The sequence below is a fragment of the Bufo gargarizans genome, chromosome 3, assembly GCF_014858855.1.
Source record: "Bufo gargarizans isolate SCDJY-AF-19 chromosome 3, ASM1485885v1, whole genome shotgun sequence".
Taxonomy (NCBI): Eukaryota; Metazoa; Chordata; class Amphibia; order Anura; family Bufonidae; genus Bufo; species Bufo gargarizans.
This window is the reverse complement of record NC_058082.1, coordinates 560075033-560093798: the sequence shown is the minus strand read 5'-3', so window position 1 is coordinate 560093798 and position 18766 is coordinate 560075033. Positions and strand designations below refer to the sequence as shown.

At 45.9% G+C, this 18766-nt stretch overlaps 1 protein-coding gene across 1 annotated transcript in view; it reads right to left on the bottom strand.

Annotated features, from left to right (window-relative positions):
- LOC122931820 (integumentary mucin C.1-like) overlaps positions 1–18766 on the bottom strand; it is a 100605-nt gene that overhangs the window by 12058 nt on the left and 69781 nt on the right. Inside the window, exon 7 of the mRNA XM_044285876.1 lies at positions 14934–15072. Within this exon, the coding sequence (XP_044141811.1) occupies positions 14934–15072 (139 nt within the window). The remainder of the gene's footprint in view (positions 1–14933; positions 15073–18766) is intronic.

Genomic DNA, 18766 nt, shown 5'->3' with positions numbered 1-18766 from the left:
TTTAATAGGATCTGTATAAATCTGTGTAGATGAAGCTCCCCCTAGTGGCAGTCAGGCAGTCAGAACTTTAACTCTATGTTCAACTCTATGGCTCCAGGGCTCCATTAGCTTAGTAAGCAGTCCAAGGTGGGAGATGGAGAGTGGGGTCCAGATGAATTAGTAATCTCTCTCTATGTGCATGATGTAAAATAGTGTTCATCCTGAGCCCAACAAAAGACTAATACCTTGGGGGCGGAGCTAGCGCCTGAACTGACTGGACGCATGCAGCAGTAGCTCCGTCAGTTGAATCGCCCTTACAGCTTGGTTTTCAGCCTGTTTGATCCAGGATGGTGAAGATTGGAGGCTCTAAAGCTGGTGATTCCTCCAGCCAACACAGAACCTCGAATACCAAAGGGGAAATGGATAAATTTATCAAAAAAGCAGCCTCTGCCTATGCCGCGAGAGAATCCAAGATGGGGCCGACCTCGCCGCGCATCGCAAGCCATAAACAGACGAAGGCTCCTGATACCGCTCACGGAGGTGAGGACGATGCAGACACCCTGCCCATCTCCCGTACATACCTCAGGGAAGCCCTCGCCTCCTCCCTGGCATCTGCCTTGGAGCCCCTGAGCTCCGATCTCCTGGCAATAAAGCAGGACGTCCGACACATAGGACGCAGAGTGGAATCGCTGGAGGAGTCACAAGCCGCCATGATACAACACCAAACTGCGGTGAAACACAACCTCCACACGATACAATGCAACATGAACTTTCTCTATAATGCTGTAGAGGACCAGGAAAATAGAGGGAGGCGCAACAATCTGCGACCCAGGGGTATCCCAGAGTCGGTTACCCCTGGGGACATACCCAATACTATTGTTCAAATATGCCTCTCCCTCCTGGGCCCAGACTCTGCACATGAAGTGCTCCTGGAAAGAGCCCACAGGGCCCTAAAGCCCAAACCAGCCTCCACAGCCCCTCCCAGGGATATAATCTGCAAATTTCTACACTTTCCTGTAAAAGAGGCTGTTATCTCCAAAGCCAGGGAAGCAGAATCAGTCAAATGGGATGACCAGGACATTCTCATATTTCAGGACCTTGCCCAATCGACCCTGAGGAAGAGACGGGCCCTAAAGCCTCTAACAGATTGGCTCAGATCAAAGAATGTCCCGTACAGATGGTCCTTTCCTTTTGGACTCTCTTTTATGCATGAAGGTCGCAGAATGAACATCTCCTCGTTCCAGGACTTGGATCAAGTATTTGAGCATCTGGGGATGGAACCGCTAGAAATACAGAATTGGGACCCTGTCCAGGACTTAGCTAACTTGCCTAGCCTCCCACCTCTGGAGCTCTGGGAAAAGCAGCAAACCCCTTAACCCCAAAAGGGCAGAAGAGAAAACTCCAAATCAACACCCAGAAGGCTCACAATGGGAGAATGAGATGATCCTTTCCCAGCTTGTTCAATACCTCCCCACTGAGGCCATACCACCCCAAATCCATCTGCTGCCTTCTCTCACCCCTCTTCCTGTCACTCCTCCATCCTTCACACTCCCCTGATACTCCTCCTCTGACCTTCTTCTGGATCCCCATCTTGAACAAGGGCGATACACCATGTTATAGTGTAACCCCCCTCCTTTCCCTTCTCTCCTCACTTTTACTGCTCTCTTACTTCTCAACTCTCTTGCTCTTATAATACATCATTGTAATGTTTTGTATAATGTTTACCCTCTCAAACAATTCTCATTGGGAGCTGTGCCGCTCTCTACTCTGTGATCAGCATACGCTCCTGTTCAATATGTTATGTGTTAATGTTCCTTTTAACTTTACTTTTGTTCTTAGACATGGGTGGTCTGGAAGCAGACTGAAGTACCACTCTCCTGGTTGGTTGCTGGGGCCTTCCTCCTCTCGGGGTGGCACCCCTGCCCTTCTTGCCAATCGATTATATTTGCATGGCCTGATTATTTTCCGCATCCCCTTCCTCCACCCTCACATTCCAACATGAATGACCTTAGAATAGCTTCGTATAATGTTAAAGGGCTGAGGTCACCATCAAAGATATGCCAAATTCTCTCACTTTTGAATAAGGAGAGATGCTCGATAGTTTTCTTCCAGGAAACTCATTTCAAACATGGCAATTACCCAAACCTCTCCTTCTCCAAATTTCCCAATTGGTATCACTGTGGGGCTGGGGATGCCGCCTCGAGGGGGGTTAGTATTGGCTTCCATAAAGGGCTAGCCTTCCAGTATAAATCACACATCCAGAACCCTGAAGGTAGATACCTACTTCTAAAAGGCCTAATAGGGCAGACCCTATTCACACTGGTTAATGTATACGCTCCGAATAAGGACCAAGTTACCTGGCTTTCCTCCCTCATTTTGCTAATAGAAGCCCACAGAGAAGGGATACTAATTATAGCGGGTGATTTTAACTTGGCCCTCCACCCTCTTGTAGATATCTCCTCCATGAGATCCTCTATCCCCTCAAGAGCTCTCAAACTACTACAAACCAAACTTTTTAACTTAGGGGTACTAGATACTTTGCGCTGCCTCAACCCTAACTCACTTAACTACTCTTTTTATTCCTCAGCAAATAACTCTTATTGCAGGATAGACTACATCTTTATCTCAAGAGAACATTTGCAATCCTGCTCTTCAGCCAAGATTGGAGACACGACACTCTCGGACCACTCCCCAGTATTCTGTGATGTTCATCCTGCCTCCAGGTCGGGTAAGAATATTAATTGGAGGTTCAATAAGTCCTTACTGGGTAACCCTAACCACAAATCCCAAATCTCTTTCTTCCTAGACGACTACTTCTCTACCAATCACACCCCAGACATATCCCCCCAGGTTTTATGGGATGCCCACAAAGCCTATATTAGAGGTTGATTAATTAGCCTCTTAATTAGCTCTTTCCTTAAAAAGGAATCTGAAGAAATACACAACTTTGTTGTCAAGAATACTGTGATGAATACCACACCTCATGCCCGCTCGACGTCAACTGCGTCGAGCTCACGAGACCTGGTATGGTCACGGGGCCACCAAAAACGTGAATTTACGCCCTCCAGAGGAGCACATAAGGTCAGGCTGGTATAGTTTACACACACACCTCCTGTCCACGCGGGCACAGAGAGGCAACAAGCTGAGAGAGCCTTTTCACTGCCGCAGTGAAAACAGCACGCCCTCAGCTCGGGTAACTGCCACCAGTTCTCGTTTGATATAAGGCCGGTCCGCTAACTGGATTATATAGAGTCAGAAACCAACCCGCGGTAGCTTATAACTAGGCCAAAACACGGACGTGGGGATTCGTGATCGAGATACAAGATAGCACAAGATTAAATTATAGATTTAATCGCCGTAAGAGCACACTAGATATAACACAATATACACAGTGGTCTGAGGTTACAGATACAGGTTATATGGTTACAACAGGGTTAAGCAGTGTAAAAGTCAGTTTCCGAGTATGATGAAAGTTCCTTTGAGATGTTCTTTGCTGGAGTCCACATGAAGGGCCGTGAGCTCAGCTATTTCCTGGGTCCCTCTAAACACAGGTGTAGGATGTGACCCCTCTTCAGAGAAAGACCCGCCTACTTGCTGGCACCAGACTTTTAACCTGTGGCCAGCCCCTCCCCTCCCGGCCTCAGGGAGGGGTCCACTCCCCCTCTTCTTGGCTGGCAGCAAATGACCCACAAAACCCTTTAGGGTTCATAGCTGCAGACCAGAGGGTCACAGGGAGATGGTTCTGGGACCAATAGACCTGCCTGGGTTCCGGCTACAAGTAGAGCCCAAACCTGGTACCGTTATGTGGTTTCTATGGGGAGATATGGATATCTCCCGACCCCGACCTCGTCCCAGTAAACAAAGACCATGGGAACGTACCTCGTGGCCACCGGGACACAAATATGTATCCGGTTTGCGCCTGCGATGGCCAGGCGATTCATAATTCCTTATGAAAGGTAGGTGCCAACATGTCTGGGAGGTCTCATTGATCCTGGGCAAGGGCGGATACCCCATGCTGGGGTTTTTTCTGCAAGATTCAGTTGGCTCCAAACTGGTGCACTGAGGTGTGACTGTCAGTATGGGATCTGCATCTCCACTGCAGGGTGGCAGATCGCTGTCTACACATTGCAGCACTATGGGTCCCAGTACTGGCTTACCTTGTAGGAGACGCAGGTGCCCGCCAGCATACCGTCGCATCCGTCCTCTTTGCCAGGTGTCATCTGATGAGCTATAGCACGCGCGCGCGCACCTCTCCCTTTCTTATAGGAGTAGGCAGCTGGTTCCTGATTACCATCCCCACCCGGAGGCGGGACTATTTGTATTTAAGGCAGCTTCACTCATCATGAAGTGCCCAAGCGTGGTTGTTGTACCTCTGGACTCCCGCTGAAGCATTCCACTGTGTCCGTTTGTTGGATTTCCTGGATTCTGACCTCCGCTTCATTTGACTACGCATCTGCCTGCTGTCTGTTTATTGGACCTCCTGGATTATAGACCTCTGCACTGCCTGACAACGCATCAGTCCATCTCTTCCAGTAAGTCTGCCTGGATCCCGTCCCTGCGCTGCCTATGAGACTGCTTATATCTGCACTGCCTGATTATGCATCTGCCCATGTAAAGTCTGCCTGGATCCAGACCCTGCGCTGCCTCTGAGACTGCTTATATCTGCATGCTATATTGCTCTGAACTTTGTGTTGCCTGTATCTGTCAAGTGACTTTTTGAATACTGTCTGCCAGTAAAGACCATCTGTTACTTTATTCTGCCTTTGTTGGACTCTGTTCACACTACTGCAGGTAGCTGCATTCAAGGTAACAGGTGCAGACACCAGGGTCCTGTCTCTGAGAGTCAGCAGTCTGCGATATTGGACTAATTCCAGTCCTCTATCAGCTGACACAGAGGATCCACATCCTCTGGTCGTAACAGTACGCTTGGGCCATGGATCCCGCTGGCTCTAAACCAGGAATGTCTGAAGTACTACATGAACTTGAACAACAGCGTACCACCCAGAAACAGGTGATAAATTACTTGCAGCATGTAGCTGCTCGCCTGGACTCCCTTGCTACAGCACAGTCTGCACAGGCTCCTACTGCTCCTGCTGTCCCTGTTGCGGCTGCAGCACTGCCAAGCATTTCTGGACCGCGTTTATCTGCTCCGCCCCGTTACAGCGGCAACCCGAAAGCCTGTCGTGGGTTTCTTAACCAGTGTACAATTCACTTTGAACTGCTTCCTCATCACTTTCAATCAGACCGCGCCAAAGTGGCGTTCATTATCTCTCATCTCGAGGGTGAGGCTCTGGCCTGGGCGAATCCAATATGGGAGAGATCTGGTCCTATCACCAATAATGTGGCACTATTCATGGGCTCTTTTAAGAAGGTGTTTGAGGAGCCAGGTCGAGCTTCTTCTGCGGCCTCCTCTCTGCTGCACGTCCGTCAAGGAAGCTGGTCGGTGGGCCAATATGCCATTCAGTTCCGCACCTTAGCCTCTGAAGTTTTGTGGAATGAGGAGGCTTTGGTGGCGGCCTTTTGGGAAGGGTTGTCTGGACGTATTAAAGATGAACTTGCAGGTCGTGATGTGCCTACCTCCCTTGAGGCTCTGATCTCTCTGGCTATTAAAATCGATTTTCGGAGCGAGCTCGGGAGGCCCGTCAAGAGAAAAGACTTCCACAACAATTGTTTAAGTCTAATATGTCTCAACCTCCATTACGCACCTCCTTTTCGGATCCTGAACCCATGCAGGTGAATTCCACTCGGCTCTCGGATGAGGAACGTCGTCTTCGCATGTCTTCTGGACTCTGCCTCTACTGTGGTGGTTCGGGTCACCGTGTCCGCAACTGTCCCCAGAAGTCGGGAAACTCCAATGCTTAGGGTCTTTGGGAGAGGCGGCTCTAGGCGAAAACTGCTCCACTCTCCAAATTCCTGTGACTCTGGTTCTTGGGGGCATCAAGGTCTCCATATCTGCTTCCTTGGATTCCGGGTCTGCGGGGAACTTCATTCACCAAGCTATGGTGAGTCAATACCACATTCCTGTACGCCTGCTTCAAAATCCCCTGCTGGTGACTGCCGTCAGTGGACAAGTACTGACGGATCCAGTCCGGTTCATCACTGAGCCGTTGGAACTGCAGGTAGGGTGGTTACACGTTGAAAAGATTTCTCTATATGTGCTCCCTGAACTGCCCCATTCTCTTTTGCTGGGGTTGCCCTGGCTTAGGATGCACAATCCAGTAATCGAGTGGAGCTCTGGAGAGGTTCTTCAATGGGGACAGCTGTGCCAAGGCAAGTGCTTATGTTCCATTCAACGAAGGGTCTCTATATCCCCCCCTAAAAACCTGGAGGCCTTGCCAGTGGTCTATCATTCCTTTGCGGACGTGTTCGATAAAAAAGAGGCTGAGACACTACCTCTCCATCGCCCCTATGACTGCCCAATTGATTTACTATCTGGGACTTCTCCTCCTCGGGGTCGTGTTTATCCTCTGTCCCCTGCCGAATCGCAGGCAACAGCAGATTACATTAAGGAGAACCTTGAGAGGGGTTTCATCAGGAAGTCTTCCTCACCTGCAGGGGCAGGATTCTTTTTTGTGAAAAAGAAAGATGGGTCTCTTCGCCCCTGTATAGACTACCGTGGTCTGAATAAGATCACCATCAAGAATAAATACCCTTTACCGTTAATTTCTGAATTATTTGATAGACTCCGTGGGGCTCGGATCTTCTCTAAGTTGGACTTGCGGGGGCATATAATTTAATACGGATTCGTGAGGGTGACGAATGGAAGACAGCTTTTAATACCAGGGATGGCCACTATGAATACCTCGTGATGCCCTTTGGGCTCAGTAATGCCCCTGCTGTCTTCCAGGAGTTTGTCAATGACATTTTTCGAGATCTGCTCTATTCTTGTGTTGTTGTCTATTTGGATGATATTCTTATTTTTTCCAGAGACATCAGAACTCATCGCAGGCATGTGCAGATGGTCTTACAACGCTTACGAGAGAATCGTCTGTACGCTAAATTGGAAAAGTGTGTCTTTGAAAAGTCGTCCCTGCCCTTCCTGGGGTACATCATCTCGGATCATGGTCTCAAAATGGATCCTGGAAAGGTGGCAGCAGTGCTCGACTGGCCCCGTCCCTCCGGCCTGAAGGCAATACAAAGGTTCCTGGGCTTTGCCAATTATTATCGTCAATTCATCCGTAATTTTTCTACCCTAACAGCTCCTATTTCTGGCCTGACCAAGAAGGGTGCCAATCCCAAACTATGGTCCCCTGAAGCAGAGACAGCATTTTCCTCCCTCAAGCAAGCCTTTTCTTCAGCTCCAGTCCTTAGACGCCCAGAACCCAACCAACAGTTCTTCTTGGAGGTGGACGCATCCTCTGTGGGAGCCGGGGCCGTCCTGTCACAGAAGAATGCCTCAGGTCGTATGTCTCCTTGTGGTTTTTTTTCTAAGTTATTTTCCGCTGCCGAAAAAAACTATTCTATTGGGGACAGGGAACTCCTAGCAATTAAGTTGGCTCTAGAGGAATGGAGATATCTTCTGGAGGGTTCTAGCCTACCAGTCATAATTTACACCGATCATAAGAACCTCACCTATTTGCAGACAGCTCAACGACTTAATCCTCGTCAGGCCCGTTGGTCTCTCTTCTTTGCCCGATTTAATTTTCAATTGCATTTTCGGTCCGCTGACAAAAATATCAAAGCGGACGCTCTCTCCAGGTCCTTTGAAACCACAGATTCAGAAGACGAACCCCAGTTTATCATTGAACCAAATAAAGTAGTCCCAGTGGCTCCAGTTAACCTGTCCAAGGTTCCCCCAGGTAAGATCTTTGTTCCGGAATCTAAACGAAGGAAGGTTTTACAGTGGGGGCATGCATCCAAGATTGCCGGCCATCCAGGTCAACGGGGGACCTTGAATCTCATCTCCAGACATTACTGGTGGCCATCCATAACAGCGGATATTGTAGACTTTGTGGCTTCCTGTACCTTGTGTGCCCAGAATAAGTCTCCCAGACTGAAACCTGCAGGTTTATTATTGCCTCTTCCGGTGCCTGAGGTCCCCTGGCAGCATATTGGTATGGACTTCATAACCGATTTACCTGTCTCTGAGGGCTGTACAGTCATTTGGGTTGTCGTTGACCGTTTTTCTAAGATGTCGCACTTTATTCCGCTTCCAGGTCTGCCATCTGCTCCTCGTCTTGCTGAGCTATTTATTTTACATATCTTCCGCCTTCATGGATTTCCCCTCCATATCGTCTCGGATAGAGGAGTACAATTCACCTCCCGGTTCTGGAGATCTTTATGTAAGTCTCTGAATGTCTCTTTGGACTTCTCTTCTGCCTATCATCCACAGACTAACGGCCAGGTGGAACGCATGAACCAAATATTGGTCAGCTTCCTGCGACATTTCACCAATGCTCATCAGGATGACTGGGTGAAGCATCTTCCCTGGGCAGAATTTGCTCATAACAATAGAGTCAACCAAGCCACAGGTAAATCTCCATTTTTTGTGGTCTATGGACGACATCCAAGTGTTCCTCTTCCTGTGCGGCCTTCTTCTGGAGTTCCTGCGGCAGATTCCTGTGTGGAGCAGCTGTCTCGGGTCTGGTCTGACACTAAAGTATCGCTTCGGAGAACAGCGGACCAGATGAAAAGGTCTGCGGATAAGAGGCGCAGACCTCCTCCTCAGTTTGCCATTGGAGACAAGGTATGGCTTTCTTCTAAGAATATCCGTCTCAGACTTCCCTCTTACAAACTGGCTCCGCGATTCTTGGGACCTTTTTCTGTGATCAAGAAAATTAATCCTGTTGCCTACAAGCTCAAACTACCTGCTACCTTGCGGATTCCCAACTCATTTCATGTTTCATTACTTAAGCCAGCTGTCTTTAACAGGTTTTGCAAAGGCACTTCACAGAACCCTCCTCCTGTCACTATGGATGATGAGTTTGAAGTTAAGGACATTCTAGACAGGAGGATTATCAGAGGTAAGACCTTCTATTTGGTGGACTGGAAGGGCTACGGGCCTGAAGAAAGGTCATGGGAATCTGCAGAGAATATTCATGCCCCTCTGTTGCTGAAGAAATTTCTCTCCAGGTCAGCCGTGTGGAGGAGGGGGCGTAAGAGGGGGGGTACTGTCAGTATGGGATCTGCATCTCCACTGCAGGGTGGCAGATCGCTGTCTACACATTGCAGCACTATGGGTCCCAGTACTGGCTTACCTTGTAGGAGACGCAGGTGCCCGCCAGCATACCGTCGCATCCGTCCTCTTTGCCAGGTGTCATCTGATGAGCTATAGCACGCGCGCGCGCACCTCTCCCTTTCTTATAGGAGTAGGCAGCTGGTTCCTGATTACCATCCCCACCCGGAGGCGGGACTATTTGTATTTAAGGCAGCTTCACTCATCATGAAGTGCCCAAGCGTGGTTGTTGTACCTCTGGACTCCCGCTGAAGCATTCCACTGTGTCCGTTTGTTGGATTTCCTGGATTCTGACCTCCGCTTCATTTGACTACGCATCTGCCTGCTGTCTGTTTATTGGACCTCCTGGATTATAGACCTCTGCACTGCCTGACAACGCATCAGTCCATCTCTTCCAGTAAGTCTGCCTGGATCCCGTCCCTGCGCTGCCTATGAGACTGCTTATATCTGCACTGCCTGATTATGCATCTGCCCATGTAAAGTCTGCCTGGATCCAGACCCTGCGCTGCCTCTGAGACTGCTTATATCTGCATGCTATATTGCTCTGAACTTTGTGTTGCCTGTATCTGTCAAGTGACTTTTTGAATACTGTCTGCCAGTAAAGACCATCTGTTACTTTATTCTGCCTTTGTTGGACTCTGTTCACACTACTGCAGGTAGCTGCATTCAAGGTAACAGGTGCAGACACCAGGGTCCTGTCTCTGAGAGTCAGCAGTCTGCGATATTGGACTAATTCCAGTCCTCTATCAGCTGACACAGAGGATCCACATCCTCTGGTCGTAACAGTGACCTTCTCCTTGAAGCCTGGACCCCCTGGGGGCTTTGAAGCAGGGCCTTCCTGTGGAGTTCCCTACCTCCGCTATCTGTCAGCAAATGGGGGTGTGAGGACATGGCTGACAGTAAATATTAATCCATATTCCTCACAAATGCATACTTAAGAAAAAGCCCTACTTGCTAAGCATTTGGCGGAACTCTCTTCCCTTAGAACCGAACTGAAGAACCTTCTGAATGAACGTTCGGCCAAGTACTTCCTGTCTGCCCAACAGAAGTTCTTTGCACACGGTAACAAAGCATCAAAATTTATGATGCAGAGAATCAAACAGAGAAGGGGCTCCCGCCATGTCCAGAGCATCAAATCCCCTTGGGGAGATCTTTTATTCAAAGCAGAAGAAATTGCCGAGCAGTTCAAACTTTTCTATGAGTCATTATATAATCTACCAACCTCTAAACCCCCAGATCCCTCCCAGGGGAGAGAGGCCAATATCAACTCATTCCTGGAATCACTCCAACTCCCGACTCTTACAATATCCCAGTGTAACTCTCTAATAAAACCATTCACTATCTCTGAATTGACGTTGGCTGTTAACTTCACCCCTGAAGGTAAATGCCCAGGCCCTGACGGCCAACCATTATCATATTATTCAGCCTTTAGAAACTCCCTCCTTCCCTTCCTACTACCCATATGCAATCTCTCTTTGCTCAACCACTCCATTTCTGCTGATATGACTAGAGCCACCATCACAATCATCCCCAAAGAGGGCAAGGACCCAACAATGTGTTCCAATTACCATCCCATCTCACTACTTAATGTAGATCTTAAATTATTAGCCAAGATGCTTGCCACTAGATTACAAGACCTTCTACCCAGCTTGATTCACTCTGACCAGGAGGGATTTGCCCTATACTATGCTACTCACAAATCCACTCCTCTGGTCTTGATCGGCACGGACGCTGAAAAAGCATTTGACAGCGTTGACTGGTTCTACATCAAGTTGGCTCTGTCTAGATTTCTGATCCCCGAACCCTACATCGAAGCAGTGTTCTCTATGTATACCCACTCTTCGGCGTCCATGTTGGTCAATGGAATCTTATCCTCTTCTTTCCCAATCAGGAATGGAACGAGACAGGGGTGCCCTCTTTCCCCCCTCCTCTTTGTCCTAGTGATGGAGACCCTTCTGCAAGCTCTCAGACAGGAAAGTAAAATCAGAGGCCTATCTGTGGAAGGTTGTGAGTTCAAACTTGCTGCTTTTGCAGATGACTTACTGATTCTTACAACTAACCCCTGCAAATCTATGAATATCATCCTCTCGATATTAGTCACTTTGGTTCCCTGTCCAATTTTAAAGTGAACCCCTCCAAATCTCAGGTACTACATATTGGCCTCTCACCCCCTGCTCTCTCGTCCATCCAGAAGAACTCCCCATTTAACTGGCACACCCAACAACTAACATATCTTGGGGTGAAGCTCACTCCCTATCTATCTGATTTATTTAAAATGAATTACAAACCCCTTCTACTCTCAATGGCCGCCCAGCTGGACTCATTGGACTTTCCATACCTTTCCTGGTTTGGGAGGAACAACATCCTCATGTCTCTGGTAATTCCAAGACTAACTTATCTGATGCAAGTACTCCCTATTGAGATCCCCAAAAACAATTTTATCACCCTGAATAAGATGATCCGCAGATATATATGGCAGGGGAAAAGCTCACGTATTTCATTTGACACGCTTACTAAATCTAGAGCTCACGGAGGTATTGGTTTGCCTGACCCTGAAACTTACATGAAAGCTATCCAACTCTCCAGGGTTGTGGACTGGGTTAGAAGCCCCTCCCATAAAACATGGATTGTCCTGGAGAATGCCTTTCTTCACACCCCTGCCCGGGCCCTCATGCTGGCTGACAGACCACCTCCGTCACCTAGCTTGATACCCAACCCCATGATTCGTAACACATTAAAGGTTTGGGGGTGGTTCTCGGCCAGTAGTGTGGCTTTGGCACTACCCTCTCCTCTCTTACTCGTTAAAGATGTTTTAGCTCTAGCCCCTAAAGAGTTAAGAGAAAGCTGTCCTATCCCCTTAAGGTATTTCAAGCTCCCCCTATCCAACTGTCATGCCCGGCTCTGACTATGTGCGGAGGTCGGCCAGAATAGCAGCACGTGTTTAGTGTTTGTTTTGGAGTCGTGCTGGATCCGCCTCCCATCAGGTGCACTGGGTGGGGTCATTAGTTTAATTGGCTCTCAATTCCAGTGCTCTGAGCGGGTTATAGAAATCAGTCTGGCCTAGGAAGCAAGCAAGGAAGGAAGGTTTTCTGTCCCAGCTCTGATAAGATAAGTGTGGTTTCTGTTTTTGTTGTTTGCTGTTTTAGTTGTGTTTGTGTCATCTCTCCCATCCAGGTTCTGTGCGAGCAGGCTGCTCCTATTTCCCCTTTTCACCATCTCAGGGAATTTAGGGTGTATTAGCCCAGGCATGAGGACACAGCATTCCTACCACCAAGGTCTGCCTGTGAGCTGAGCAGTGCAGGGAGAGAGGTCAGGGATTAGTTAGGAGGTGACCCTTCCCCTGCTTCTCGCTCAGAGCCTGGTTGTTGGTTTTTCTGTGTGTCTGAGTGCTTGTCCGCCGTGACACTGACATTTTGGATTCAGATGGCTGTATACTTCCTGAAGCTGAGCTTCACATGAAGTTGGGACTACCCACTCAAAATCATATGCTTATGCACTTTCTTAGGTCAAAAGCACTTCTTCTTATAAAAAATACCCCTCCCCCGAGAGAAGCTAGCTGGTTTGAGAGGCTGATCAGCAATCTGCTACCCCCTCCCAAAACAATATCAACAATATACAAGTCACTTAAGACATCTCCTTCTTGTCCACAATCCGCTGCAATAGGTCTTTGGGAGAGGGATTTAAAGAGGACCTTCTCGTTTTCTGAAACAGCAAAAATTTTGATCACACCACATAAGATCTCTAGATGCATCCGCATCCAAGAAAACAGTTACAAAATTCTACTACACTGGTACAGAACCCCAGACAAGACCTGTCTTTAAAGACCAGGATCTCCAGATATTTGTTGGAGATGCCTCAAAGAAAAAGGTACCTACTTCCACATCTGGTGGTCTTGCGAACCTATCAAGGCCTGGTGGTCTGAAATAGTAAAAGCTAGCAATCAGATTTGCAAAATCTCTTTTCCCTGCACCCCGGAACTGGTCCTGCTTACTCTCGGGTAGGAGGAATAAGCTCACATAAGGTTTCTCTCTTCGCTTTACTACTGGCAGCAGCCAGATTGCTTTTGCCCTCCCACTGGCTCTCCTCTGAAACCCCTAAGATAGATCACTGGGTAAAACAGGTCGACCAGATCTACAGATTCGAGGAAATCTCTCACTGGGAATTAGGGACTAGGTCTACCTTCCTCCAGATATGGTCACCCTGGAGAAGATATAGAAACTTCTCATGACCCCCCTCTCTACTCCATTCTGCCTCACCTGTTGTAGTGTCCCACTAGATAGGAGTGGGCACTACACAAGGGTCAATTGGGTAACGTGTTACTTCTGCTCACAAGGGACAGTGATATTGTATTTATCCATGCATTGTAATGTATTTCCTGTGTGTTTTTGCATTGGTATATTTCCCCTGTTATATGCTTATCAGGCCTAGTTGGGTGTAATTAGACATCCCAGACACTAGAGGGAGATAGGGAGCCCCTAGTATAAATGTCCAGGCCCAGACAGGGAGGGGTTAGGTCATAGTCAGGAGTCTGTGGAGACAGAAGTCAGAAGGCACCAGCCCGAGATATGCTGAGGGCCTCCTCCTGACATGCAGCTAGATAGTCCTGGTTTCTAGCTGCACTAGGAGGCTAGATGGAGTACAGCCTGCCTGGAGACCAGTAATCCAGCAAACACAGATGAGACACCCCAGTAGTAGGAGAGCACCTCCTGGAAGCAACCTGCAGTATCCCTCACAGCAAGGACAATACCACAAGTACAGCTAAGTAACCTGATGGGCAGAAGTGTTTAATATAGAGCAAGTGCCAATACTGGAGGAAGGATTATATATACCAAGGATTTAAGCCAGCAATTAGGCATCCGGGCTTTGGGATCCAGCCAGCTAGTATAGCTGTGGGGATAGAGCAGCATTGTACTGCAAAGCATTAACTGTTTACCCTCCAAGTATCTTGCAAGATTAAAACCTGCTGTGAAGTAAACCTGCTGTGCACTTGTACTAGAAAGGACTGCATTATTTTCATCTACTGCAACTGTATGTATAAAGTTGGACTGTTTCCCAAAGTAAAGCAATGTTTGGTTTACCAACTGCGTACTCATTTAATCCTCCTACGAATCGGTGTGCCACCGTTACAGGCACTGGCGTCACAATCCTTAAAGGGACCTTGCCTCAGGCACTCAAAACACCTACAACATCCAGGGCACCTCATCCACCATCAGGCCTGGTCCCTATCTACAGAGTGTGCCCCAGAGGAACTGGTGTCTGCCTCTCTTTCACTGTCACATGCCTGCCCAGGGTTCTCCTCAGAAAAGTGAGTAACCCTCGATTGCCCATACCGTGACCTCACTGTCGCTATACCCTGCAGGTCTGGCGTGCTGCACTGTGATGCAGGAACCATGCTTTAACATAAGTCGTACTCTCACTAAAACAATCACTCCGAAGATTCCCATGTCTAACTGTTGTTATGGTTGTATTACTGTCTATAAGTACTATTTTGCCCATGCACACTGATCATGTTACATATCTATTACCTTTATGTGTAACTATTATTTGTATGATTGTACATATCACACAATGTATGGCTATCTTTAACTACTTGATAAAACAATAAAAATTGTTAATAAAAAATCAAATAAAAAAAAAGACTAATACCTACACAGGCAAAGCAACTAAAAAGGGCAGCATAAAAATTCTGATTTACCAAGGCTGAGTTTGTCTTAACTCTTCATTGATCACCAGCCAAGGTTTTCCATAGGACTTCATCTACACAGAGAAACAAACTCACCTCTACTGCATCTGTTTCTGAGTTTTTTGGAAACATTATGTGTTTTTTTCAACCAGTTCCCCGATTTGGCAGTAAATGTACGTTTCTGTGATCCAAGCAATAACCATGAAATCCACAGGTGTGAATAACAGCCACATTCCTACCGGATCATAAACCATGACCATAGTGTTAATAATTGCAAATTAATAATATTAATTACAATCAATATAATAAAAAAAATCATTACACATCACAAAACGTTAATGACATACACATTTTTGGTGTCCTCATACCCATACAACCCATAAAATATACTTAAATGCATAATATTCTGTCTCATTAATTACCACAGCTTCCACCAGGGGGAGCTCAAGAGCTTACTGCATACAAAAGTATTATAGACTACTGAAGCTGTAAGCTCCCCCTAGTGGTGACTGCAGGCAGTCAGAAATGTATCACTTATCCCTAAGACTATGCAATGGATGTGTATGTGTATTCAAAAAATAGAGCTAAGACTTCTATAAAGATAAATTCTAAAATGATTTTGTGCAGAAATTAAGATTTTTTAAATAGAGTGTTAACTTTATGGTCTACAATCCTGATTAGGGATGAGCGGGCCGGTGGATGTTCGGATTCGACAGGTTCGACCGAACTTTGTTTCAAAGTTCGGTTCGGATCCCGAGCTTCACCGAACTTGACCCCGAATTCCATTGAAGTCAATGGGAACCCAAACTTTGGGGCTGAAAAATTGTAAGGGCTAGAGGGCTGCAAAAGGATCCAAAATGGGGGTAAGAGCAGTGCAATTGCCCTGCAAACAAATGTGGATAGAGAAATGATTTAAAATAATATAAAATACATAAAAATAACACATAACTTTCTGATTAACTTTTATTAAGTCTTTCTGGGACGCAGATAGGAAAAATATTTTACGGCATTCATTGTTCGGTATAAATAACATAATATCTTTATTCTCTGGGTCAGTACGATTACAGCAATACCAAATACATATCGTTTTTTTTTTATGTTTACTACTTTTGTGCAATAAAACTCCTTCTTTTAAAAGGAAGAAAATCTTTTTGCATCGCCGCTTCCCAAGACCCATAACTTTTTTTATTTTTATTTCTATGGAGTTATGGGAGGGCTTGATTTTTCTGGGACGACTTTCACTGGTATCATTTTGGAGTAAATTACACTTTTTGATCACTTGGTATTAAGTTTTTTTGGTGGCAAATAAGAATAAATGAGCCATTCTGTCTTTTTTTATTTTTTTATTTCGCCGTTCATCGTAGGGGATAATTTACATGATATTTATGTAGTGTAGGAGATTTTTTTTTGCAATTTTTTATATTGAAAAGTGCATTTTTGATAGAAAAAAGTGTATTTTTTGTGGAATTTTTCATTTAGTAAATGTGTTTTTTTTAACCACGTAATAGCCCCATAAGGGGACTGTAACAGACAACATTTTGATTGCTTTTAAAATACAATGCACTATCCCTATAGTGCATTGCATTTTAAAGTCAGTGCTATACTGACATTGACCAGCAGGCTGCGCCAGAGAGGCACAGCCTTCTGGACAATGCTCAGTGCTGGCTTGGGGCCTATATCAGACCCCAGCCGGCCTTTACACACATTGTCGGCCCCCGTTATCGCATTTGTGGGGTCAGTCCGGGGTGTCGGTCCGGGCTGTTAGAGCAGGAGTGGGGCTCATGTAAGAACCGAGCCCCCAATCCCAGCTGCATGGGGGACCTGCCTTTGGCCTCTTGCACATGACCATATGGCTTTTTCAGTATTTTGCAGTCCTCAAAATACGGATCCACAAAAAATACGGATGACGTCCGTGTGCATTCTGTTTTTTGTGGAACAGAACAGCTAGCCCCTGATAGAACAGTACTACTTTTTTTTCGGATCCATTGAAATGAATAGTTCCGTATACAATCTGTATACAGAACGAAAAAAACTGAACATAAACGGAAAGAAAAACGTTCGTGTGCAAGAGGCCTTAGGGTACATTCACAGGTCAGTATTTTTCTTTTCCAGATTTCGGTTCCATTTTTTGCAGATCCGTGTTTCCACAAAAACCTTAAATTTTTACCAATTTTACATCCGCATCCATTCCGTTTTTCCGCAAAAAAAACGGAAAGAGGAATATATGTTGCTAGGGTACTAAAATTATAATTTTTTTCTATATTCTGGAAACGGATCCGCAATTGCGGATGACAAATTGATGTATTCCGCATGTCATCCGCATATTTGCGGACCCGTTGACTACAATGGGACCACGGACGCATTTTGCAGACAATAGTAGGACAAGCTCTATTTTTTTTGCGGATCTGCATAACGAACAGGACAATGGATGCGGACACCACACTGAGTGCTGTCCGCATTTTTTGCGGGGCCATAGAAATGTATGGGTCCGCATTCCGTTCCGCAAATTTGCGGAATGGATGCGGATTGCAAAATACTGAATATAAGGTTCCTTAGTGACCATCGTAAAAAGGGGTATTGGTGGTCACTAATGGGTTAATCATGGGATAACCCTTTTAAACCCTCAATGAAAGCATCACACATTACACTGATTTGCAATGCTGTTCTGTGGGCATCGTTATCTAGACGTGTCCAGAGAATGATAGAGCTTTATACCGTTAGCCCTATTCTACTAATCTACTATCATGAAGATTACCCTGCAGATAACATCTTCCTTCACATCGCAGTAAACTGACCATGAATTACTCATCTATGTAAGAGTTCACCTCTCTGTGCTGCTACAGAAGAAAATATTTTGCATGGAATTTTCAATGGCATAAAACTGCCAAAATGAAAAAGGTAAACAGGCAAAAATAAAAATAAAGGTTTTCTACGAATATTGAGTTAAAAAAATTAAGCCATTCTGATGGGATACTGTTTTTCCAGTAGGTGTGAGCCTGGTTTAGCATTTTTTGATAATACTTTTATTTCACTTATTTTTCACATTGTTTCCATTACATTTGTGCAATTTCTTTAAGAAGAGATTTAAACTGGTGATCAAAATATAATTCTGCCCCTCCATGTAAGGTCCCATCTTGATTATGGGATCCGTCCTGTAAAAAAGGATCTAGGAGAGCTGGAGATGGCACAGGGGCGGGCGATTAGATTAATACAGGGGTCTCTTTCACAAGAGGAGGCTAGAAAAATCGTCCTTGATCAGTTTGGAGTAGAGATGAGCAAACCTTTTAAGATTCGGTTTGTTTCAGGTTTGCCGAATTTTAAAAAAAATTTGGTTCAGACCCAAATCAGTTCTACCCAAGAGAGAGAGATGTATGGACAGAAAGGTAATTCTTTCTGATGCCAACTTATGTTAGCCATACTAATTTGCATCTATTTTTCCCAGAAACCAAGCCTACCATAGTCATCGCATATATTAACTGGTATAATAGAAATAATACACAACTAGAGGTCTCCAATGCCTCTCAACTAGAAAAGGTGAGTCTAACTGCTCCACTCTAATAAAGGGCTTGTGTCCTGAAAACTAATTTCAGATGTGAGGCTGGCTTAGCTAGATTTCCAGTTATGCTAAGTAGGTCTGTTTAAAAGGCTGAGCAATCACTGGAAAACAAAGCTGAATTTGCACATGTTTTCCACACGTGGGTCTCTCTTGAATTGCAAAATATTTTGGTTAGTTAGAATCCAAATTTTTGGGGAAAATTATGGATGAATTCCATATTGATAGAACTGATTTTCTTATCTCTAGTATGTATATTAATGGATATCTCCTTGTGCTTCCTAAACCAATTCTCTCCAATATTTTATCCACTAACTTTTCAGAGGTAGCCTCAAAGATTTTTATCTATTCTTATGCTTGCATCTCCACATAATTC